Here is a 25,625-nt window from a genome sequence, read left to right on the forward strand (position 1 = left end):
TCCATTAAATTTGAAGGGGACGTAGTCCTTCCTATCCACTAATCACCCCCCAAGTTTTAAGAAGATTGGACCCATGGGTTCCATTCTATGAGTGCCTGAAGAAGGTGCCTCCAACAACTCTCCATTGTTTTCTATTGAGGGGGAGGGATTTCCAAAGTTTCCAGGGTGAAGAAACTTTAACCATACACACAGGAGCAGTCCCTGGCCAAAAGCCAGTCTCAATGCAAGCTGAACTAATAAATCCCAACAGAACCAATGTCAGACCAGAGAATCCTAGCAGAACTAAACTGAAGCAAGGGACACTGTTGGAAGCCCAACAGAACCAACATCAAACTGGAGAATTCCAGAATCCAACCTAATAAGCCAGGAATACTGAGACTGCAGCCAGACCTGGCAATGGCATATGGCAAGCAAGCAACACTGACATAGGCACACACACACAGTATTGCGGCCTCCCCCCCTCCTGTTGCTTAGGAAGCCTGCAAAAGGCGGGGGGAGACACAAGCTGCTGCAAACTTTAAAATGTGATTCACGAATATTTCTGAATGTATCCAGAACATTTGATAATGTAGATACTGTTTTATCCAAATATGCTGGATATATCCAGATACATATATCTAGGTAATTCAGAATAGGTATTTTTTCAGATATGTATTTGATATGGTCAAGCTGAATTGCACACCCCTAAATGTAACTATTTTTTATAGACCAACATATGAGAAAGATTGGGGCTTTTAATACTTGATTCATATAAGGGAAAAGGAAGAATTGAAAATGGGAGTGTTAACTGAATGCCCTTGTATAAAGCTATGGTGTGGCCTAATTTGCAATACTGTGTTGTGCTGTTCTGGTTACTGTACCTTAAAAAGGATATTGTAGAGCTGGAAAAAATACAAAGGAGGGCAACAAAGATAATGAGGCGGTTGGGGCACCTTCCCTATGAAAAAAGGCAGTCTAGAAAAATGATGGCTAATGGGAGACATGCTAGAGTTTTATAAAATTATGCATGGGGTGGAGAAATTGGATAGTGGGAGTTTTTCTTTCTTCCCCATAATATTAGAATGGTAATATATAGTATTAGAATGCTAATATATATTAGAACTTTGGTGCACCCAGTGGAATTGTTGGGAAATAAGATCCTGGAAACAGTTGTGATCTCCTGCCATTGCATTTAGTTCAGCCCTGACTCATTACAGGCTGTTGCACTAATATGCACAAGAAAAAATATATAAAGAAAATGACTGTGTGTTAAGTGTATGTATCTGTATGTGTGTGTGTGTGTGTGTGTATTACTCCCAGTGCTACAGTAAAATATTTATAAGAGCTTAGACCTACATAATTGCAGCCACCTAAATAAGGAAAAAAACTGATGTTCATACTTAGCAAATACATTGAGAAGAAATTTGCAGCTGTGGACTGGTGGTGATCATGCAATACTTCAGTATGTCTTCACTATTCAAATTTACTTTAAGAATGGCATGTACTACCAAGAGGTCATTTTTGGCCAGACGTGCCTTGTGGTAATCTTTATAGTATCTAAGATCAAATTACAGAAAGACTATAGTTTGAAATGTGCCTTGAAAGCTGTTTGGAGCCAGTGTATGGCCTGGTGTATTGGTAAAGAGTGGTGCACTAATCTCTTAGGAAGTAGGCAACCACATTTTTTAGAAAAGAGCTTTGTGTGGCATGTATGAACGTCTAGACTTGAGTTAAAAGAACATAATGGAACACAAAGCTTCACAGGGAAAATCACAGTAAGCAGCATTCATCCACCCATTTCTGTTTGTTAGAATGCTTGAGTTTATGAAACTCTTTCCAGTTTCCACTCTATAGTTTAACTTCCTCTCATAGGTTTAATATTATTTTATATGTGTTACCAAATATTTGCTCCTGGGGCACTGTACAAGAAATTATTCTAGCACAATGAGTAGAGCTCTTAAAAGAATACCAAATTCCATTCTACAAGCTAAAGTTGTTTTCATGTAGAGTGATAAAAATGACACAGTAATATTCTGTGAATTAAAGTCTGTTCCTGGTTTCAAGATAGCATTAGGCAAAAATAATACTTTGATTGTTATTCTAGTACCTCATGTGGGGCCCACTGAGGTTTGAGGAAAGATATAAAGAATCTCCTATTGCTACATTCGAATCACATGGTGTATGTGCATGTGTGTGAGAGAGATTATTTACAACTAAAGACAAGGTAGAGGAGTGGGGAGGTCTTTGTGCCCTAGCAAGATTAGTAGATGTAAAACACCTGGTGCAATATGTTAACTCTGTAGAGTCTGTCTGCCCTGTGAATATCAAAATACAAAATATAATGCATTTTGATATTATGCAAATTATTTTATAGTGAAGCAGTGAAGACATTCATGTTCTACTTATCATTTCAGGCTGGATTCATGCTGTGCTCACATCTCAGGACTGTATGGCTTTTGGAGGAAACTTTTTGCACAACCTCAATATTGGCATGCAGCTCAGGTTGGTCTTAGGCCTTTCTCTTTTAATTCTCTAATTTGTTTCACAACCTTGAACATTCTGCCATTCAGTTGATACCATAGTTATAAATCAGATAAAATCAAGAGAGATTTTTAATGTTTTTGCCAGTGACTAATGAGCTTTTACAAGGAAGCTGAAACAAATGATTTACTCAGATCTGTTTGCTTCTGGAATTAAACAGCCCGATGGGGAGATTGCTTCAAAAGAAACCTGCCTAACTGAGGATAAAATGGAGCAGAGAATGATGTGAGCCGCTTTGGGTCTCCACTGGGGAGAAAGGCGGGGTATATAAATTAAGTAAGCGAGTTAATAAACTGAAATTTGTCAAGCTTGCTAATGGGGAAAAAACCCATTAAATTAGATCCAGTATTAGTGAGAATACAGCTTTAAGTTGTTGTTTTTTCCAAACATATTCTAATAGTAAAATCTGCTTATCTTCTGTTTATTTAAAGTTGGGTTTATGCATTAACTTTATGAAGTCCAGCTTCATAGCACTATGTTCGATAGAGGAATCTAATAAGCCCAGACTTTGGCAGAGTTTAATCTAACTCTGTCAAATTTTGGTCTTCCAACACTTGAGTCTAAATGTATCTTGTTTCTCATGGACTGCTTCATTTTGCTTCCAGTCATAATTTGGGTGAACACATTTAACATACCAAATATTTGCATAAAATAATTCTTCTAAATTGTTTATTTAGGTGTTATGAAATGGAGAAAAGGCTAAAAACCCCAGATCTTTTTAAATTCCCTTTCTTTGAAGCCATCTGTTGGTTTGTGGCCAAAAACTTACTGGAAACTTTGAAAGGTAACGAATTTCATGTTTTAAAAAGAACTTGAGGCTAGGCTTTTTTGTATAATTTGAGTAAAGATCCAGGCCTAATATGTATCAGAGGAGGAGCAAGGTATTTTGTACTTTCTGACCGATCAATGTCAGTGGAACTGCTCCATTCAGTTCTGATATGGCAAAAACTTTGTTGATAAAAATGTTTGCCGTAAACAATGCTTTTCTAATTCTAAATAGCAGAATTTTCAGGTTGTCACAAAGGAAGAACTGTAAGCTCTATTTCTTAAAGAAGTTTTCCTGTGTATGCGTCAACATATTTATACAGAGGAGAAAAGATACTTGTTTCAGAAATAGTTGCATTCAAGCTCAGCCACTTAAACCTATATATAGTTGTCAGTCCCTGCACCTCATTTCAGAAAGCTGTATGCGCCTTCCCTCTGCCTGTATCTGTACTCTAAACACCAAGCTCTGACTTATCCTCCATTTAGGGGTACAGCGAGTCTAAGAGCATCTTTTATTCTAAACGAAAGCAAGGCATAGTTCTAGTGAAGGTTACAGAGCTGAATCACGAACTTGTACAAGTTCATTTCTCTGGAAGAAATGACTGAAGTTATCAACTAATTAGTTCATGGTGTTCAAATATTTATTTTCATTAATGGACCAGTTTTACTAAATGATAATAAAATGTGTAAAGATAAAATTTGCTCTCAATGAATGCTTGTCAACTGGTGTGTGAATATGAAAGTACAAGGTTCATTCTGAATCTAAAGAGGAATAATTGTTATATTACTATATGGGAGATATGTTCTTGTAAATATGTGGGGGGAGGGATGTTACGTGCAAGAGAGACACACAGCACAATTCCATTCCCCATCCCCCCCACCCCCAGCATCAACCTTGCTCCCCGTATGCAGCAGTCTTCCACCCAGCTTATCACATGCAGCGATGTTGGAGAATGAGAGTCCTCCACGGCACTCCCCTGGTGCCTCCCCCCACACATGGGCAACACTCAGTCCTAACTCGTTGCCTGCAGAGAATATGAAGAGTGGAAGGTGGGATGGAAGCTGGGCAGAGCTGGAGCCTCAAAGGTGCCACTGTACACCTTTGGGCAGCGGAGCCCCACAAAGGCACAAGGGCACCTGGAACCTCTTCAAGGCCACTCTATCTGTCCCAGCTCATAGTCAGAGACCATTCAATGGGAAGTGTGCCAGGGTAGCCCTACGGGGAAGTGGAGGTGGGCTACTGTCATGCAGAGGCAAGCAAACAGATGGGGCAAGTTGTTGTTTGACGCAGACTTTATTGAACTGCCAAAGTGAAGAGGATGTCTGGACATGTGTTGCCAACTTCCCTCACCTGGGGAGGGAGTTGTGCCTGGGCCAGGAGGGGCATTCCTCATGCTGCTCTCTCAGGAGCAGGGTTGACTCACGGGCTACCTGGGGAACTGCTCCTGGGGCTGGCTTGGATGGCAGTCGAGAAGATTACTGGGAGATGGGTCATGATTGGTCATTGCTGGGTCAAAAGAAAGAAACGTGTGGCAAGGGGCCTGGCTTCACACATGTCCTGGGAAGGCGTCCACGGGTGTGGGCAGCAGCATCAGTTCTATCGTCACAGGTGCTGCTGGCAACCAGACGAGTGATGCCCCTCCAGTGGAAAAGTGCTCCTCATCCACACTTGGCTGTTCTGTTCCAGTGGCAGCTTGGAGTTTTGCTCCTGAGAGGGAGACAGTCATGGGGTCGTGACCACCATTGCATGGGAGATACGAGAGCAAGCACCCAGTCATCCTGACCACAGTTGCACTCTCTCCTGTGGCTGAGGGAGTCTGAATGGAGCCCTGACATGGGTTGCTGGAAGCACCCCCCCAGCTGTGTTGAGAGCGGCTCCATGGGTGACTGCCACCGTGGCAGGCACAGGTTGCGTCAACTCATGGGCAGGGGCCACACCTCCTGGCGAACCTCAGCCACAGTGGTCAGCATTTTGGGGGAGCACGGGTGACAGGAAAGGGGAGGCTGGTGTGAACAACCAAGCTGGGGCAGCCGCCTCTCCAGCTCCTTATCTGTTGATGCGCCCTTGCCTCTCCCTGAGCCTGGAAACCTGCAAGGAAACTCGGGTGGTCATTGTTAGTCAGATATGCCAGACTTAGCTCTCCTCCCATATGCGAGCGCAAAACACTCCCCAAATTTTGCAAAGTTCTCCCTGCACACTCTTGCCCTTCCACCGTGAGCACCCTCTTCCACCTCACACTGTTAAGTCCCCACAGCAGGGAGCTTCCCAGTAGAGCCTCCAGCCACCTCCCCACTTACCTGGGATCATGAGTGCCCTGGCCGGAGGTCATGTAGGGTGTTCAAGGAGCTGATTGGGTGCAGGGAGAGGGGGCTTGGCTGTGGGGGGTGCGAGCAGATCAGTCCCTGCGGTAGTTGGAATCCTGTGCTTCACTGGGCTACTTGGGTGGGGCTGGCCACGTGGGGGAGGGGAGTGTCTTTCCCCATACAGTAGGCACCTATGGGCTATGCTGTCGTTTTTCATGCCATAAATTTCTGTTGTAGTTGGGGCTGTTCCTAGGCCCAAAGGGGCTTAGGGAGCCAACTGGCATATGCCCTGCCCCTAGGCCTCCCCACTGGCTGCTGACACAGGGACTTATGCTGCAGTTAACGCTGGGGCCCAATCACTGTGGATGGGCTCTGGCAGAGGGCCACAGCAGAGCAGCGCCACACCACTGCACTGGCGTGGGGGGTGGGATGGACTTAGACTGGTGTACATCTGGGATACACCAGCGTAACTCTTAGTCAGTTCCCTGAGGACTCCCCCCCCCCTCAGGATTGTGTTGACAGTTTATGAGTATGTATAAAAAGTGTGCCAGGGTTTCATCCGTTTCTCAGCACTGAAACTATGTATTTATTGATTTGTTTAAAACATATGTTGCCATTCTACCCAAAATAAGGTCCTTAAGGAAGCAAATGTTAAAAACAACTTAAAACAGTTTTAAAAAATTGTTTAAAACAATATTTAAAATAGTATAGAAACAATTCAATAAACACACACAAACACACAACACAAAAACACTGGGAAGGGGCCTTTAACATTGGAGGTATACCAGACAAAACAAAAAACCTAGTAGCCAAGTTTTCTTGAAATCCAATTTAAAAATCCAGTCTTAGAACATATCAAGGTTATTTTTAGTTCTGAGAAAAAGTTTAGAAATCTTTAACCTGTAACAGAATCTTATTCACAAAAAAACAAGAGTCCAGTAGTCCCTATAAGACTAACAAAATTTGTGGTAGGGTATGAGCTTTCATAAGTCACAGCTCACTTCTTCAGATACAGCTAGAATGTGAGTCCATCTGTCCTTTTATCTTGGAGAGTGGAGTGATTTCAGATGCCAAATGACAATAGCTGGTGAAGGACAATAGCAGGCGTAATTTGATAGGTTGGGGTATGCAGAGGGGTAGTGGGTGAAATCAACATTGGTAATGAGACTGGAAGCCTAGGTCTCGATTCAGTTCAGGTGGATGCAAAGTCTTGAGTTTTGTTATCTGTTTCAGTTCAGCAGTCTCTCTTTCTAATCTCCCTTTGAAATTACTCTGCAGGATAACTGATACTTTTAGGTCAGCAACTGACTACTTTTAGGTAAGCAACAGATACTGAAGACGTGAACTGTGACTCACGAAAGCTCATACCCTACCACAAATTTTGTTAGTGTTATAGGTGCTATTGGACTCTTGCTCTTTTCTACAGCTTCAGACAGAATAACACAGCAACCCATCTTGATATATCTCCATAGAAAAAGATTATTTATAGGTCTGATTCATTATTGATTTTGACATTTATTAACTTTGAGAGAAGGATACATCATAGGAATAAAACTGTCAAGCTAAATTTGACTGTACATATTAATGACTATATATGATTGAAAAAACAGAATTTCTAACTTCTGAACCATAACATTTTGGAAGAGTTTCAATAAAGCAGCTGAGAGGAGTGAGAATCACAGTCGTGTTAGAACACATGGATAAAATTATACTATTTTATGAGTTGTTTAGATTTCCAATTATGAAACAAAAGTATCCATACTCCTTTAAAATATGTAGTACTTTAGGTTTGTTTGAAAGCATAGTGTTGTACTATAGGCAAAAGTGTCTTGCTTAATGTGTTTGTTGCAGAAACAAAACCAGGGATATAGCTCAGTTTTTCAGGTAATACACTACACTAGCTTTTAAAAACCATTTTTATCTAGTTGGGTGATGATAATATTAATGAATTTGGGTTACAGTCATTTTTTTCCCTCTGGTGTGTGAAGGATTGCCCCCAAATTTAAAGAACAATGGGTAGCTTACATTCCAATATACTCTTGGTTCTGGGGATTTGTGTGAACAAGTTTTACTTCATACCCCATTTCTCCCTGGTGGTTGAATCAGGCCTGGATAGTGATTTTTTCTCTCTCAAGCAGAAATTGACTAAATCCTTTGTAGAGATGTTTTGTTTCCTGTAGTGTGTAGATTGATTTGGTTGCCCCATCATATGTTGCTACTTTCTCTGCCTTCATGGTGATTGTACCCTTCTGTTTGGCACTTATAGCCTGGATTGTGTGGATTAATTTGTGGAGAGCTAAATGTAAAGATCTTGCTTTGAGGACGTTGTTGAGCTTGATGACTTTCTCGTCCCTTACCTTCTTAAGTATTTGTACTGAACTAACACTCTTAATATTACAAAATTACTGCAGTTTTTGCGAGGCTCTTGTCACTGATTGCATGCAAGTGTTAGCTGAGGACCATACATATTGCAGTAATTGTAAGGGCTTTTAAAAAGAGGGTCTATTTTTGGAACTTGATGCAGAAAACCACATTTTCTGTTTCTCTTAATTTGAATGCCTGAGTCACTTCTGACAGGTTTAAAAGTTCAGAGGGAAATCAGCTGAATAATACCAGTGTAAACAAGGATTTATCTGATCTGCATTTTTTCCCTTTTAGAATTGAGAGAAGATGGTTTTCAGCCCCAAACCTTCTTGGTGCAAGGAGTAAAAGCTTTACTTACTGCTTTAAAGTTATGGATGAAAAAAGATGTAAGTTTGAATGGTTTGTTAATGAAAGCTTTGTTTTACATCATTGGAGGGGAGAGCCTTCCAAAAAGCAGCTCTACTTTATAGTTCCTATATATAAATATGCTATTTTGGTTTATGCTTAGGGAAATGTCGCTGATTGTTTTTCACGTTTTGCTTACAGCTGGTAACAGAACATGCCTTTGAAATTCCAGACAACATTAGGCCAGGGCAGCTCATTAAAGAACTCTCTAAAGTGATTCGTTCTGTAGAGGTAAGAATAAAAACATCTAATTAAAAATGATATAATTTTGAACCATTGTATTAGTTTCTAGGTTCCCTCTCCTCTTTGTACATCCTGTTGTTTTCCTCTTTTTGAATATTTAGTTCTCCAGCGAATCATTTCCAAACTCTTGTTTTGCATGTTTTTCTGTTAGGTTTATATGAACATAGAAGGCAGTTTCAGGTGGGTACCTGTATTGGTCTGTTGTAGAAGAGTAAGATTTGGGTCCAGCAGCACCTTAAAGACCAAATAGATTTTCCAGAGTATGAGCTTTCAAGAGTCAGAAGAACTCCCTGACTCTTGGAAGCTTATACCATGGAAATCTAATTGGTCTTTAAGGGGCGGCTGGACCTGAATCTTTCTCTATGAACTTAGAAAAATATTTTAAGAATGACTCATCCTATCCAAAAAATTCTTGCACAATTCAGAATTTTTAATGTTCAGAATACCTATAGGGAATTTGTCACGCTCCGTGCTGGGATCGTCGGAGCCTGGGGGTGGCTGCCCTCCAGGTTGGCCTGGGCACTGAACCCAGTTTAGGAGATGCCTCAGAAATGGTGGGTGGAGGGGGGGTTTACAGCACCGTCTCTTCCACCATTGGGCTGGCTCAGGTTGCCTTTTCTCTGTTACTTGTCTCGCTCTGCTCTCTTCTCTCTCTCCCTTCTCCACCTACACTCGCTCCCAACTACTCCTCCATGGCCTACTGGGCTGGGCTCTTTTTTATAGGCCTGCCTTTCTTCGCTTCCTTCCCCAGGCTCTGCCCACCCAAGGAGTATCCTGCCTCTGCCTGGGTGACTGATGGATCCAGTGGCCAGTCTGGGTTTCTCTTTGGGCTTGCTCTCCCCTCAGCCCCTCTGGCTCCTCCAGTGGCAGCCTGTAAAGAGGGGCTGGCTGGTCCCCACCCCCTCAGCTGGCTGACCTATCATGCTGGGGCCCTCTGTCTGGCCCCACCCCGATTATCTGGGCCAAGGCCGCTCCTGCCTAGCCTGTGCTGCTGCTGCATTGAGGACAGCACCCTGGGCTCTCTGTGGCCTCTACCTGGGCTGCACCTCCCTCAGCAGCTGCCTCTGTCCTCCATGCCGCCTTGTTGGGGCCTTCTCCATCCCCTGTGGCTCTCCCAGCAGGCCCTTGGAGTGGAGAGGTGTTGCTGCTGCCCTGCTGGCCTCAGCAGCGCTTCTGGGGAGCCGTGCCACTTTGCTGGGCCTGGCTGTTGCTCCTGCAGCACCCTGGGAGGGCTGCACCACCCAGCTGAGCTCCGTTGGCTTGAGCGCCGTCTCTGCCGTAGCCGGCCAGGACGCTGCTGTCTCTCCTGCAGCTGGCTGGATTGTTGCACTGTCCTCCACCGCTCTCCTGGCGCCCTCCAATGGGCCAGGTAAGTCTGGGAGCTGCGGAGTGGTCGTCCATGTCTCTGGACAGAAATAATAAAAGAAACTGGGAGAAAAAGACCACTGAATCAAATATAGATGATTTCCCCCCTTATTTACAGTATAAAGTTGTCTTACTTAGATTTCAGTAGTATGCATGGTTTCATAAAGTACTGTTGTGCGAGACCATATGGGCAGTGGCTAGAATAACTATATTCAGACTGGCAGACTACTTACCCCATGATACAGTTGACTTAAAATTGATGACCTTGCTACTACATGGAATGATCAGCCTAATCTGAGTAACTCTTTGATTTAAAGGAAGAGATCAGCAAACCAGTGAAAACTCAGGGAATTCTTGGTGTGTGCCAAGTTTCACGGTCCTCAAACGAATCAGCCTCCACTCATCATTCCAAAAGAAAAGCAAGGAAGCTACGAGACCATGCTGTTAAAACTCCTTCAAATTTGGACATTCTGGAACTCCACACAAGAGAAGTGCTCAAAAGACTAGAGATGTCCCCATGGGAAGAGGCAAGATTTTTCTTTTAAGAGAAGGGAGGCACACCTATAACATTTAAATGTACACTGTAGGTGCCATATTTGGAGGAGTAAAATGTGTACATTGACACTATCGAAATTTCAGAATTTTCTCAGTTTCTGTGTTTGGCAGAGATGTTGTAGGGAGGGGAAACTTTTCTGAAATGTAACATTTTCCAGTGCTTTATTCATCCATGAAAGATGTTCTATTTTTAAAAAAGATTAATTATTTAATAAAATTAATAACAACAAATGGATGATGAATACAGTATTAGGCAAACTGGGTGGATTCAAAGTTGCAATTAATGTTTTTCAGATTATTATTCCTAGGAATGTTTAGGCGTATGCATGTATGTTTTGTTGATTTGTAAACTGAGGCTAGACACATCCAGCCACATACAAATATAATAATCCAAATTAAAAACTCAGTTATAAGTTTACCTGATTGGCTGCGCAAACCAGAACCAAAGCTAGAATTCTTATTTTTGTGTGTTATCACATGGTGGAAGGAATATTGTACTCTCCAGTCTGTCATGGAACTAACAAGTAAGGCTAGTGATGGTATGGTACATGAAACTGAGGAGCCCCAGTGATTTCTGTGGAGGAAATTCTGTCAAAATAGAACTGGCATATCAGGCGCAGTTCTCTGGTTGTGCTAAAATTACTCTGTCAACAGTTTTTATTTTCTTCATTTCCCTCCCTTAAACAATGCAGTGAAGTGCATCCTTTATTTATAATTTTTAGAGGCATAATTAAAAATAATTTCTACATAATGTTTTGAATTTGTTTGATAACATTTAAACTCCGCCTGGTTTTTTCCCCTTATTAGATATTTCAATTCAAGTATGTGTTGCTATTGGAAATTCACATGGGATGCTTTTAAAATTTGTTCAATAATTATAATTCAAAGTAAACATGCTGTAGTGGATCACACTCTATTTAGGGCATTGAGTAACTTTCTAGAGATATTCCTCTTCTAATTTTCTTGGAAAACCCACATTATTGGTGTTCGGAATCTCATGTTATGGGATTATTTCCTCTTGCATAATGAAATAGGGTATTCTCCTAGGTAGCACAGCCAGGAAGCTTGTGTGAAGTAATTCACGTGATGAAGATGATTATGAAGCATGTGTCATTTCTGAAGTTGAGATATATGCTAAGGAGACTTCAGATACACATTACATTGTCAAATATCCTTTTTTGTTTCTTTTAGAAAGGAGGATTTGACAAACCATAATCCAGTTCCTAGTTCACAAAGTAACTTTCTTGAGAACAAGTTGCTAATATAAACTTCAGTTTTTACTGATCATTTCTAGAGGCCAGGAACCCAAGAGTATTTGTGCAAGAACATTGTAAAAGTTGCTATGGTTTCCAGCTGTGTTTGCCAAGAAGGATAATTGAAACATATTGATAGTGAATGTGTACACTAAGCATGCCCCCCACCCACACAATGCAGAAAATGATAGTGGAATCCAGTGTTACAGAGGAGGCAAGAGATACAGTAACTTAGGGTGTGTACATTTGTGTAAGAGATAAAAACTCTCTATAAACGACTGTAGCATGGTATCCATTCATTTACTCCTCAGTTACACTAAAATATTGGACATCCAGTGAAAAATGTTGATGTTGATTGCACAGAGAAGTAGCTTATTAACATATCTCTTAGGGGTGTGCTGTTCAGTTTGGAATTTGGATTAAAATACTGAATTTTGGCTGATTTGGTGAAATCTGGGTATTCCAAATCAAAAAAATAGGTATTCCCATTCCACCCAAACCAAACTGAAGCAAGCAATGCTGTTGATACTTAGCCCAACAGAACCAGTGTCATTCACAGAAGCCAGGCACTAGGCTCAGCCAATAGGGGAATATCACAGAACAGAACCAAGCAGTACCACCCACAAGCATAAGGCATTCCCTTGCTTCAGTTTGCTTCTTTTGGGCTGTTGCAACAGTGTCCCTTGCTTTAATTTGATTTAGGTGGAATGGACATGATTCTTTGGTGTGGTGTTAGTCCCTATGGCGTAAGCCCCCACTCACTTCCCCCCTGTGAGGCAGATTTTCCCTCCAAAACTGTCAAGGTTGCTTAATGTGGCTGGGCAGCCTCTGGTAGTGTGTCTCTGTGAATACTTTAAAGTTCTATTTTACACATACATGTTCACACATACATGTTTTTTGCTTATATCCCAGCTCAAATGCATGGAAGGGGAGAAGCAGGAGCCCATGCCTTCTATAAAATGAAGCAGCACTAGAGGCTGAGTAAAGTTCAAAAGGAAACAGCAGGTTTATTAAACAGGCAGGGTTGGTATATAGGTAGGCAGTGAAGAAAAGCTGAGGTAAATTCTGACTGTAGAACAGAATACTTCAAAAGTATTAGGCACAATAATCTTATAGCTTAGTTTCAAATATTTACAGTTCCTACGATCCCCCCTTCCAGGGAGCCAGTTTGGTAGTGGTTAAGCGTGCTGGGACTCTAATCTGGAGAACCAAGTTAGATTCCTCACTCCTCCACTTGAAGCCAGCTGGGGGACCTTGGGTCAGTCACAGCTTTCTGGAGCTCTCTCAGCCCCACCCACCTCACAGGGTGTTTGTTGTGGGGATAACTTACTTTGTAAACTGCTCTGACTGGGTGTTAAGTTGCCCTGAAGGGTGGTATATAAATCGAATGTTGTTGTTGTTATAACCCCCAGAATAATTTCCCCATAGGAAATAATGGCTGAATATTACCAAATTTTTTGGAAGTAGCTGAATATCGAATTAGAGAATTCAAGGAATTCTGATTTTTTCCCTCAGATTTGACCTTACCAAGTTTTTTGGGTGCACACCTCTAGGACCAGAAACTGAAGGTGAAATCTTGCTTTTCTCTTTTCCTTCAGGACGCAGTAAATTATAACTTGAATGGAAGGTTTAACAAGCCTCTTCAGCCATCTTCAACTGTTCCTGAATGGCGAACAAAGGACAATGATTTACGGCTGTTGCTGTCAAATGGAAGAATAATTAGGTATAAAACTCTAGGCTGTGTCTGCTATTTGTCCTTTGCTTTAGGTGTTCTGCAGTTCTTGACCACTTTATATTTAACTGACAGATCTGGGTTAAGAAAGAGGGAATTTAGTCCTATGAGCAAATTTGGGATGATAAATACATTGGGGAACAAAAGAAAGCTTCTTTTTGTGCTGTTAACTTGGATTGTTTTCAACTGCATAAAAATACTTAAAACTCTCCTGTTAAGGAAAAGAAATAGCATCACAATTCTGCAAAATCTTTAGGAATTCCTTCAGCAAAAATGCAGTATGACCAAATTCATACTGGAGGACCATGAGTGAACTATTGATAATCTTTTTACTGATATAGGAATATCAGTAAATAAAGGAACAACCTGAAGCATTTGCTCGGTAGAGAAAGTGTTAGATATGTTACTATGTTCTAGCGGGTACTTGCAACAATGAATATCTGTTACATCCTTAAAAAGAGAAAAGCCCAAACAGATATTCAAATTATTTTAAAACAGACATGAGAGGCAGCCCTTTAGAGATCCAAGTCTTTACACCGCAGACAGTGAAGATGAGGATGACAGGACAAAGTTCGAAGAAGGAACTGTTAAGTCAGAAGAGCAGAACTCCCAGGATGCAGATGGCGATGCGGATGCTCAGAAACCACTGAACAGTAAGTTGGTTATTGTCCTGCACTCTGGTCTAGTCAGATTTCCTTGAAATGGTGCTAGTCCCTTGCAGCTGGAGCTGGAAATGCAAGGCTTGAGCAGTTACAGTTCCTCGCAGTTAGAGCAGTCTCTTGAGGGAAGAAATTAATTTCCTAAGCCCTGGAATTAATTTGTTAGCTTTCATTTCTATTCTATTTGACAGTATGGAACTCAGTTTTATTTCTGGAGTATGCATGTCTATGTATACAAGTGTGGAGACGAGCTCAAAGCAACACATAGGCACTGATAAAATTTTTTATTTTATTTTTATTTTATTTTTTCAATTTATATACCGCCCATCCCCAGGGGCTCTGGGCAGTGAGCGGTAAAAGGGCGGTAAAAGTCTTTTGGAACAAGAAAATGTAAGAGAAGCACATATGATGAATATGTGAAAAATATTCTGATGTTGTTCTTCTCCCTCCCCCCCTCCCCAGTGTTCTTTGAAAGTGTGAAATCAGAACTCAGGAATGGAACCTCAGAATACTCTGATATTTCTGATTCAGAAGACTCTGAGCCTGATTGCACTAACCAGGTAAATACTAGAGTTTGGCAAGTACATTATCATAATAACACAGGTTAGATGAGTTGTTAAACTTTAGAATATATTTTGTGTATATGAGGGTATATATTTACTCGTTCTGAGAAAAAAAATGGAAGAAAATGCCACAATCAGATAATTTCTACCAAGACTAGCTTTCCTTTTATCTTATAGTTTGACTCTTCTAAAATCCATTTCATTCTTAAAATCAGGAACATAGCAAGCATACAGTTGGCTGATGTTTTACTGCTTAAGACCTGGCTTCCAAATGAAGGTGGCTTCTCATAACCTTGTGTCTATTCCAGGAATGTATATTAAATGCCATTTGACTACTTCTGCAATATACATCTTCTGTTTCCCCCAGTACTACCTATACTAACTAGTAACTGTTTCCCCCCGTACTATCTGATAGAGTTAATAATTTAGAGGTGTTTCCTTACTCGGAGCACTAATCAGCTTTATTAAGGAAATGGTATGGTAATATTTGGGCTAAGTATGGATGCTGTTGGAAGATGAGGTTTAGGGGTCTCACTTACGAGAACTGAGAACATTGCAATTTGTTATTACGTATCTGTCCCTTATCAAATGTTCTTCTGTTAAATCATCAATGCAATTCTGTTGACCATTCTTAATTCTGTATTATAGTATCATATTCATACCCAGTATTAAACTTAGCAACATATTCTCACTTTCTGCAGAGCTAAAGATGCTACAGAAGTCCAAAGCTGCCTTTCCCACATCATGCAGGAAAATGTATAATTTGGTTTTTCACTTTGGGTTCTGGCCAGTCCTCATTAGTCATGTCTGTGCTTTATGGGCCAAAGAACATTAGAGTACCTCTAGACTTGTTTGCCCAGGACCTCACTCTGTTCCTCATTCCTCATTCTGTATTGGTTCATACACAGAAATACAGGAAGCATTTGGAGCAGGGGGGATTAAATTGACATGGCATTTCCAGAACCATACCTTCCTGTACCACCTATGCACAGCTGGGATTCCGATATTTTCCCTTAAGATGAGTGGGCTGTGTAGCATATCATGTGATTTGCAGTTTTAGATAAATGAACATACCAAAGGTCTGAGACTGTTCTGTGCTACTGCTGATTTCTCTAGGTTTTTCTAGGTCTCTGCTTTTATTACATACATAGTTCCTTTCCTTTTCCTCTGTCTCTTCCTGCTCTTCATTCCTTGATTCCTGCGTGCAACATCAGCTGCTAACTTGTATAAGTGAAGTAGCCATTTCAAATCAAATATCTTGTCAGTCCGTTCAAGTCAACAAGTGCTAAATAATGTCTTATTGATCTAGAAAAAGGGTGTTGTCTTGCTTGCTTACCTTTAGAAGTGTTGAAGAAAAATCACATTGTGTACAGGTTTACAAAGAGGAACTTTGCATAGGGCAAAGATGTTACCATTCTACTGTTAATTTTTTGTAGTCACAGTATGTGCTATTAGTGACAGTTGGTAACCATTAGCTTAGATAAAAACATTAACTGCAGGTTAGTTTAGGGATTGAGGTTTGTCCCATGAAACACTTAGGATTTTTTGTCTCCACCAGCAAAAGGATTCCTCCCTAGAGGATTCAGAAAGCTCAGGAGACGAGAAACAGGAAGTATCTTCAAATTTTAAAGAGGAATCTAGAATAACAAGTGACCTCTATCAATCTTCACAGAAGCCATCAAGACATGAAACTACAAGTAAAAGGTGTGTAAAAGAAATTAATGGTGGCTTTTCAAGCAAATTGTACCCCTCACTTTCTGTTTAGGAATATAAAATCTTTCTTTTCCTGTGAGAATACATTCTATTCTTCAATGTTTTACTAGGGAATGTCCTACCTCGACAAGCACGGAGGAAGAAGCTATTCAGGGCATGCTTTCTATGGCAGGATTGCACTATACCACTTGTTTACCAGATCACACACAGAGTACAGACTGCACTGATAGAAGAAGCTCTCTTCAGGAACACAGAAGCTATCCCAAAAGCAGGCATAAAGACAAGCTGTCTTCCCAGAGTCATAAAAGAGAATGTGGTAGGTCTTTTCTTGCTAATGTGTATTATACTTATGCTAAAAAAAATCTAAACCACAGATGCTTTGTGTGTTGCATGGCTGAACTAAGGTGTACATTGAATTTAGTGGAAATACCTGTATTGTGGATTTCTGCGTTCGTTGGTTACCAGCTGAAACCTCTGCACAATGCTGCCTATTTAATCTGTAGAATAAATTTGAAGCCTCATGGATTTGGTACATACATTTCTTAATATTGATAAGAGAAGCTATAGCATATGTCTGTTCCAGTTTAATTTGTAATAGAAAAATATACCTGTGTATGTTTTCAGCAGCCAGAGATTACTTGTCCCAGCTATCCAGACTTTCCCCAGATTTTTGTGCAAATGCAAAGTCCAAGATCAGGTGCATCATCTCCAGACAGCACATGGGGCCATCAAGCTGCGTTGGTTACAGTTTTATTGAGAGGTGGGGTATAAATTCAACAAAGTTGGCTTGGAAAATTGGGTGTCCAGGAAAACATGTAATTTGCTGAGATTCCGGCATTGTTACATGAACAGATAGATTTCTTTTTCCAGTCAGAGGGAATTAAATTCCTAGTCTCCACATTGTCAAATTACAGAATGGAAGAAGGGTGTTTCTAAAAGAGAAGAGTCCTCCTGTGGCTACTTACAGGATTAATGACATCTGTTTGATCGTTGTATTTACCAGTTTCATGTGCTTATGCTACGATAGTGAGGGTATTTACAGTAATAAATTCAGTAATTTGAAATAAGTTTAAATGAAATCTTATATTTCAGTGGATTCATATTTCTTAAAGTAAAGGAAAAGAGTTTTTATAGCAAAGGAAAGGTTTCCCTTTAAAGCCATAAGAAACGATTTCTGCCTCTTTTTGGGTATATTAATTTTTATGTCTTCCTTTCAAAGCACATTGCTATTCTGGGTAAGACAAGTTAATTTATATAAATTTATTAACCATTTTTTTCAGTGCTTACTGTTTATTCCAATATTTTATGAAAAGCAGCCTAGCCACCACTAATATGTAAAATAAGAATTTTGTTTTCCCTTGAATTTTTCACCTTTCAAATGCATCAGAAGACAAACTTTAGAACTTAGGTCCTGCTTCTTCACAAGTCTTGTGTTTACCATGTATCATATCCATAAGCAAACTCCTAGGTCTTCTGCAGATGGAATAAAATCTGCCTCCTTTCTTTTTCTGTTTCTGTTGTGTCAGCTTCTTGTAACATTACCACCTCATGAATATGGATATACATCATGTTCATGAAAGTTAACTTGCATCATGTTTCCAAGGGCAGAGAGAGAAGGGGATTTGGCACCTTCACTGGAGGGCATTGTGGGAAGAGCTGCTCCTGCAATACTCTGTCCTGTTGGTGGATTTGTTGCTTCTGTTGGCATGTATCCTGTGGGTCATTTCCGCTGGCATAATTGCCATTGGTAACAGAAGTTTTGTTTTTTAATGTATGTGGTAAACTGTCATGCAACAAAAATCTCATTGTATTCAAACCGTGTTATTTGTTTGGATGAAGCATAGTGCTAAGTTTACTAATGCTTTCAGTGAGCTGAAGAGTATGTGTATTGCACATCTGCTGAGGTTTCTTTCAGTAGAGTCAACAAATAAAAATTAAGTTAAACTTTTTAAATAACTATGAAGATACATATAAAACTACATCTTGCATACTGACACTCATTCTTTTTTAATGTTCAGTAACAAAACAGTTTTTTCTCGGTTTTGTAAATGCTTGAGTTAGTTTCATGTTCATTTGTATTCCAGTCACATTGTGGTTGCTGTAACTGTAAAACCATTGCCATCATTAGTGTTGCTGTGATTTTCCGTAAGCACATAGAAACTGGCTGCCTTTGAGATGCAGTATGGAGGATTTCCAATCAATGATCAAGAAATTCAGACGTTCTCGGGCACTAGGAAATGTCTGGTGATGTGGCACTGCTGATCAACAGTCCACATCAACACAAAGTAACATTGGTGGGAAAGAGAGGTATAGAAGTGTGAGGGCCTCAATAAGTGATGTACGTTTAACATAGCTAAATTTAATAAGCATATTTGCCACTTGTTCAAACTAGCACAGTGATCTGGTGTACATTATTTAAGGATGTTTTTATGAAGTGAAATTTGATTGTAGTGAGTTACCAGTGGTCCAGATTGTTCAAGGATCCTGGTGTGAATGGGAGAGTGTGAAACTGGAGCTGGCCTTCACACACAATTCATTGTATAGGATTTGTGCCAATCTTCAACAAGGTGATTTCAATAATATCAGTCTATTGAAGGCTAAGGGGTATTTGAATACATATGAGAACTAATGCACTGCTATAAAGAACAATGGTGCAGCTGTCAGTGAGAGAAATTTCTAGCATTTTGTAGAAAAGATTCAGTTCTGTTTTATACATACAATAAAAGAATTATTAGTAATGTAAGTTTTCAATCTAGAGTTGGCTTAGAATTGTACTTTGCCCCAACAGCTTCTTTGTTGCTTCGTCACTTCAGGGAGACAGCAGTATGTTTGCTTTTGCATTCAGCAAAAACATGAGAGCACAGTAGCTTGACAGCTGTGACAACAGATGTTGTCTCAACCGTAATCTGTTCAATGCTTTCCCACCCATCTATATCTATGGTTACATAGAAATCCAGATGGCAAAGGCAAACTATTAATCCAAAATGCCTGAGGATTTTTTTCTGGGTGGAAAAAAAGAATACTTCTGCTTTGATTCAAATCATGTTTTGGGGGAAGGGGTAAGTTTTGGGGAAAATCTAACAGTTGAGCACATGCAAAAGTAGATCCTGATCCTGGTAGCAGTAAATGACTATGGCATGATTGTGATGTTTGTAAGATGCCTTTACTTTTACCTTTGCCAATGAAGGAAGGTTCCTTCATAGCTTTATTGTTATTATCTCCTGTTATTAACCAGGAGATCTGAGTTGCAGAAATACCTTTGTAAGTTAGGGAGTACTAAAGGGATTTACCCTATGAGCTTCTATGTAAGCTAGCAGTTTTGAAGAATTGCAGTCACATAACTGGATAGTGGGCCATTGTATTTTTCTACTAGAAAATTTGCTTCATAATGCCATGAGAGTTAATCAGTAGTTGATTCAGCATACAGAATACTGAACCTTTCCTTAAGGAGCACTCTGTGTTGCAGTATGCGCTAGGACAAATGTGAAAATGAATACATAAGGAATAAGAATGGACAAAGAGCAGTATAATAACCATTATCCAGTGCCTGAAAAAAGGCTTTTTAGGAGGAAATTTAGGAGGAAATGTCTGAAAATAGGCATTTACTGATTTTTATATCATTTAAAGAATCTCAGAATGTACTTAATTTCTCTTCAGGTAAGCACATAAAAGAAGAAAAAGATGTGGGGACTTTTACATTAACTACACAATTGCAAGCAGTTTCTAAAGTAAACCCTCAGGTAAATATTCTGTTGTTAATAGAACAATGAGTGTGATACAAAGGAAGCTAAATATTCAGAGATGGATTTTTAAAAAATGAAAGTATGTGCTAGTTTGTGCCATAAACCTGCAAATTGTAATTTTGCTGTTGCCTTCTTCAAGCCTCTAATATCAGTGTACCATCTGTGAAAATCTTTTTGTGGATTTTTTAAAAAGAATAGCATGATGGCAGGAGCAGAGACCCAAAGTTAGATGCAATAGTATTTGTGACAGATTACACTGAAGAAAAATCAAAAAGAGTCCAGTAGCACCTTTAAGACTAACCAATTTTATTGTAGCATAAGCTTTCGAGAATCAAGTTCTCTTCGTCAGATGCATGATACAGAGACTGGTCAAATATAGAAGAGGAGGGAGGAGAAGGGGAGGAGAGAGAAGAGGCAATTAGGGGGGGAGGGTGCAACCAAAACATTCCTTTGCTAGTATATGTAAACATCTCCTTTTGGTGTGTGGATCAGTTGGCTTCAAAGGAGTTTCCCTGTTAGTTTGTAGCAGCCAAACAGCTAGACCATCCAATTCCAATGCAGTATGAGCCTTCGATAACCACAGCTCTCCCTGCCAGATGCTCTGACAAAGAGATCTGTGGTCCCCGAAAGCCCACGCCAGGTGCCACTGAGTGGTTATTGAAGGCTCATACTGCATTGGAATTGGATGGTCTAGCTGTTTGGCTGCTACAAACTAACAGGGAAACTCCTTTGAAGCCAACTGATCCACACACCAAAAGGAGATGTTTACATATACTAGCAAAGGAATGTTTTGGTTGCACCCTCCCCCGCTAATTGCCTCTTCTCTCTCCTCCCCTTTTCCTCCCTCCTCTTCTATATTTGACCAGTCTCTGTATCATGCATCTGACGAAGAGAACTTGATTCTCGAAAGCTTATGCTACAATAAAATTGGTTAGTCTTAAAGGTGCTACTGGACTCTTTTTGATTTTGCTACCACAGACTAACACGGCTAACTCCTCTACACTGAAGAAAGGGTCCAAACATTTTGTCTGAGAACATGTACTGTTCTTCAGGTACTAGTCGTAGACTAGCCATGGTTGAATACCTTTGTTTCAGTGAAACTTTGGCCCTGTCAGTCGGCTCTTTTCACTTTCAGATTTTAACATGAGTATATCCAGCGGAAAGGTGATTTTTTGATCCATAGCATGTAAGACTTCTGAAGCTTTGTTTCATTCTGCCCTCTAATTGTGATCAAAAGTTTCTAATAAAGCTTCAGGGTACCAGACTTGCTAGCATCTGTGTCTTAAATTATATATTTTCACAAAATATGTTGCATTCTGTGTATGAATCTTTAAGAATATGCCATATTGGGTTTTCTAGCTATCAGATAAACTTAAATATTTATCATATAGCCATACTTTCTTTGTTAGGAGTTGCCATTTGAACCATCAATATTATTCCATGGTTCTTGTTTTTTTGAATATTTATTTGTAGCTTCTCTCTCCTTTTGTAGCACCTGGGCTACTGATCAGATTGGCTCAGCCTCAGAGCTGGAACTCCACCAAGAACCTTCATGTCATTTTGTAGCATGAACTGGCTTGAATCAGCTGCTTAGGTTGTATATAGTCTAGAAACAATCTTGCAAACAGTAATTGAACTATAGATAAAGAATAAAAAATCAATAAAATGACTTTTTTAAATACAAAAAACGGTGATATTGAAGCCTATATTTGTAATTGTTGCATGTGATACTGCATTACAGAATCTAACTCCTTCTGTCCCTCCACAGGATGTAAACAAAACTCAGAAACACATTAAGAAGGAAGGTGCATCTGAAGCCACTTACAAAATGCAAGAAAACAGGTGTCATTTACAAAGTAATGGATTGAACTTCCAACATAGTAAATGTATGCAGGACTCCAGTTTAATTCAAGGGGAATGCAGGCTCAGCGATGGCAGCCTCAGCCCTGACAGGCCATATGGCGAAACATCATCTGTTCCTCTTCATCCAACCAAACGACCAGCATCAAATCCGCCTCCTATCAGCAACCAGGCAACAAAAGGTAGTGTGATTTTCTGTATTAATTTGTTAGCCAGTAGCCACACATTATTTGCAAATAATCCAAGCAATATTTTCTTACATGAGTATTAAACTAAATTTGTCATGTATACTAGTTTAAAGAGATGTAAACATTTAGAAAGTGTGTTTAGTCTACAGCTGAGTCCAATTCACATGTGCTTTTAACATGGTTAAACTGACTTTTCACACAGAGGAGGTGTTTTCTACAGACCTCTTCTGTTCATATGAAAAAAACAGTCACTGAGTTACTAAAAATAAGGGTATTAAACTAATGTAGCATAACAGATAAGAGCAGGGGGTTGGGAAGTACCGCGTACAAATCATGCCTCAGCTGGTAACCCCCTAAGTGGCTTTAGGCAAGTGGCTCTCAACATTAAGTCCAAATCTGCAATATGGGGAATAGTAATAGTGGTGTGCTTTGTAAGGTTGTTAAAGTTCATCTTCGTTCTTCTGTGCCTCCACACATGGGACTGCGCAGGCGCAGGCCAGCTGCCGGAAAAATTCTTCATCGCTTCTATAGCTCCGAAGGGGCCGTTTGTCACGCGCCTCAGCGACCGTTTTCCCGCCTAAACGGTCAAGTGCCCTTCCAGCGACCAACGGCCCCTTCCCTCAGTTCTCTTCTTGCCGCTGCTTGGAGAGAACTTCTGCTTCGCAGCTCCGTGCTTTAGTGCTTTAGTGATTGATCTGGTGATTATTTGGTTTTGACTTCGGACTTGGCTATTCTTCTTCTAACTGATTTGGATCTTGATTGGACTTGGTAAATATAATCTTGGACTGTTTTGACTACGCCTTTTGCCTGACCCTAATATGGCTTCAAAAGCTTTATTTAAGCACTGCATTCAGTGCCACACAAAAATGGCCCAGACCGATGGCCATGATTTGTGTTTGTTTTGCCTGGGGGAGACCCACAACGTTTCGGCATGTAAGATCTGCCAGAAATTTACCCACAAGGCCTGGCAGGAGCGTCAGGCCCGTTTGAATTCCTCCTTGTGGCGAAAAGTGATGTCCGAGGGTACTCCGTTGCCCTCCCCCAAGGCCGGCCCTAGCCCCTCTGCTGAACGGCATTCCCGAGCGGGCTCAGCGGCATCTGTGAAGTCGGCGTCGAAATCTCGGCCGACGAGTGCTGCGGCGTCGAGAGCGGCCTCTCCAGCGCAGGGGTCGGTGAGACCGCCCCAAAGCGTTTCGTCGGCTCGAACGGATCCGAGGGCGTCGGAGTCGGAACCGAGGAGCGCGGATCCGATGCCATCAGTGGATCCGACGGCTGGTGTGGCACCGAAACAACAGCTCGCCTCCGGGAAGTCGACCCCTAGGAAGGTGTCGGATCCAAGGCCGAGTTCAAGCAAAAGGCCAACCACCGAGAGAGCTTTGGTTCCAAGGGCCTCTTCTGAGCCTCCTTCGAAGAAACCGAAGAAGGCTAAGCGTCGGCGCTCTCGGTCACCTCATCGGGCTTCAGCAGAAGAGGTCGTGATGGTGGTTCCTCGCACGCCTTCCCCTCACCTGGACTCGCCGGCTCCAGAAGAGGTGCTGGATCCGGGGGCTTTCATTGTGATCCCTAGTGATCATTCCCCAGTTGCGGATCCGAGCCCGTCTGCCCACCGTCGGAACCGACCGTCGTCACCTCCAGCTACTCTCCGGTCTCCGGCATCTTCCGTCCAGAGTCGACGCCGTTCTGAAGCGGGGAGCGTCGGTTCCAGGCACTCCCTGGAGTCTCGTCATCGTCAGGCCTTGTACATACCTCCGGCCTACCACTGCCATTGGAAGGGAGCCCCTGCCGGGTTTGGGTACTCGGAACCGAGGCCATCCACCTCGAGGCAGGGTTGGCTGCCTCCATCCTTCCAAGGAGAAGAGTCGGTGCTTGGTTCTGATGAGGAGGAAGCTGAGAGTGTCGGGGACTACAGATCGGAGTCGTGGTTGGAGCCGTCCCCAGACGACAACGTGGCGCCCAGTACCAGCTCCCCTTATGAGGATCTTCGGATTTACGCAGATCAGATGGCTCGCATGGCAAAGGCGTTGGAGATGGATATTTCCTCGGTCACGCCGCAGACTAAGGACAAGCTCCTGCGTCGGATCTACGGAGACAACCCTGCTACGGTTGGCTTCCTCATGCTGGAGGGTGTGGAGGAAATAGTGGAGAAGGTGTGGAAGGTGCCCTGTGATCAACCTGCTACGTCTAAAAGAATTGAGCAGATGTATAAAATCAAGCAGGCCACCTGGCAGTCATTGGTGAAACACCCTCCACCTTCCTCATTGGTTGCTGAGGAGATCCAGCCTCGTTGGTCGGGTCCCTCTTCTGCACCCCCGGACAAAGAGGGCAGGAAGATCGATGCCATGGGCAGGTGCCAGTATTCCATCTCCTCCTTGGGCCTTAGGATAGCCAACTACCAGACCATCATGGCTGGCTATCAATTATACCTTTGGGAGAAGCTGGCGTCCTATGTCGGGGATTTGCCTGCTGACAAGAAGGCGGTGGTGTTCCTGCTGCAGACAGAAGCCATCCGTCTTTCCAAGCAGCAAATGAATGCTGGGAGTCACGCCGCTGACACTGCTGCACGTGGAATGGCTGCAGCGGTGGTCCTCAGACGCCACTCTTGGCTCAGGTCGACGGCTCTCTCACAGGAAGTGAGATCAAGGATCGAGGGCCTGCCTTTTGAAGGGGGACTCTTTGTTCTCCACGACCACTGATGAGGCGCTAAAGAAAAAGAAAGAGGACAGGCAGACTGCCCGGTCATTTGGATTGACCCCGGCGGACAAGCCTGCTTCCAGGCCTCAGTACGCTGCAAGGTACAATCCGTACCACTATCAGGGCAGATACCAGCAGCGGCCCTATTACCAGCAGTACCCTGCCTACTCTCAGCGCCACTACACTTCTGCACAACAGCCCAGGAGGCGTAAGCCCTTCAAGCCCCGCACGCCTCAACCCCCGGCCCAGCAGAAAGATCAGCAGGTGCCTGGGAGGCAGTATTGACGGGACAATCCAGCTGCATCCTTGAACTTCTCCGACAGGCTGAAGCCTTTCATGTTTGATTGGGAGTCAATAACATCTGACTCATGGGTCTTAACGATCGTTGATGAGGGATACGGGCTGGAATTCTTAGAACTGCCTAGGTGTAGCTCACCTCTAACGGCTGTTAATAATACTATGGCAGAGCTGGATGCGGAAATAGTGTCGCTCTTGGCCAAGGGTGCTGTGGAAGAGGTGGCCTATGACAGGTCTGAGAGAGGCTTCTTCTTAGTCCCCAAGAAGGATGGGGGTTTATGCCCCATTCTAGATTTAAGAGGCCTTAATGCCTTTCTAAGGGTAACTAAGTTCAAAATGGTCATGCTGTCGGCAGTAATCACCTTGCTAAGGAAAGGGGATTGGTTTGCTGTCCTTGATTTGAAA

General features: G+C 41.9%; 1 protein-coding gene across 2 annotated transcripts in view; it reads left to right on the plus strand.

Moving 5' to 3' along the window:
• KDM7A (lysine demethylase 7A) overlaps positions 1 to 25,625 on the plus strand; it is a 69,845-nt gene that overhangs the window by 36,202 nt on the left and 8,018 nt on the right. Inside the window, exons 8-19 of one of the 2 annotated variants that reach the window (XM_054988258.1) lie at positions 2,394 to 2,481; positions 3,198 to 3,304; positions 8,248 to 8,339; positions 8,500 to 8,589; positions 10,284 to 10,493; positions 13,373 to 13,497; positions 14,005 to 14,159; positions 14,628 to 14,725; positions 16,287 to 16,432; positions 16,552 to 16,757; positions 20,099 to 20,181; positions 21,953 to 22,226. In XM_054988258.1, coding sequence (XP_054844233.1) covers positions 2,394 to 2,481; positions 3,198 to 3,304; positions 8,248 to 8,339; positions 8,500 to 8,589; positions 10,284 to 10,493; positions 13,373 to 13,497; positions 14,005 to 14,159; positions 14,628 to 14,725; positions 16,287 to 16,432; positions 16,552 to 16,757; positions 20,099 to 20,181; positions 21,953 to 22,226 — 1,674 coding nt within the window. The other variant, XM_054988259.1, reaches the window with a different exon arrangement.

Source organism: Eublepharis macularius, chromosome 9, assembly GCF_028583425.1.
Source record: "Eublepharis macularius isolate TG4126 chromosome 9, MPM_Emac_v1.0, whole genome shotgun sequence".
NCBI classification, from domain to species: Eukaryota; Metazoa; Chordata; class Lepidosauria; order Squamata; family Eublepharidae; genus Eublepharis; species Eublepharis macularius.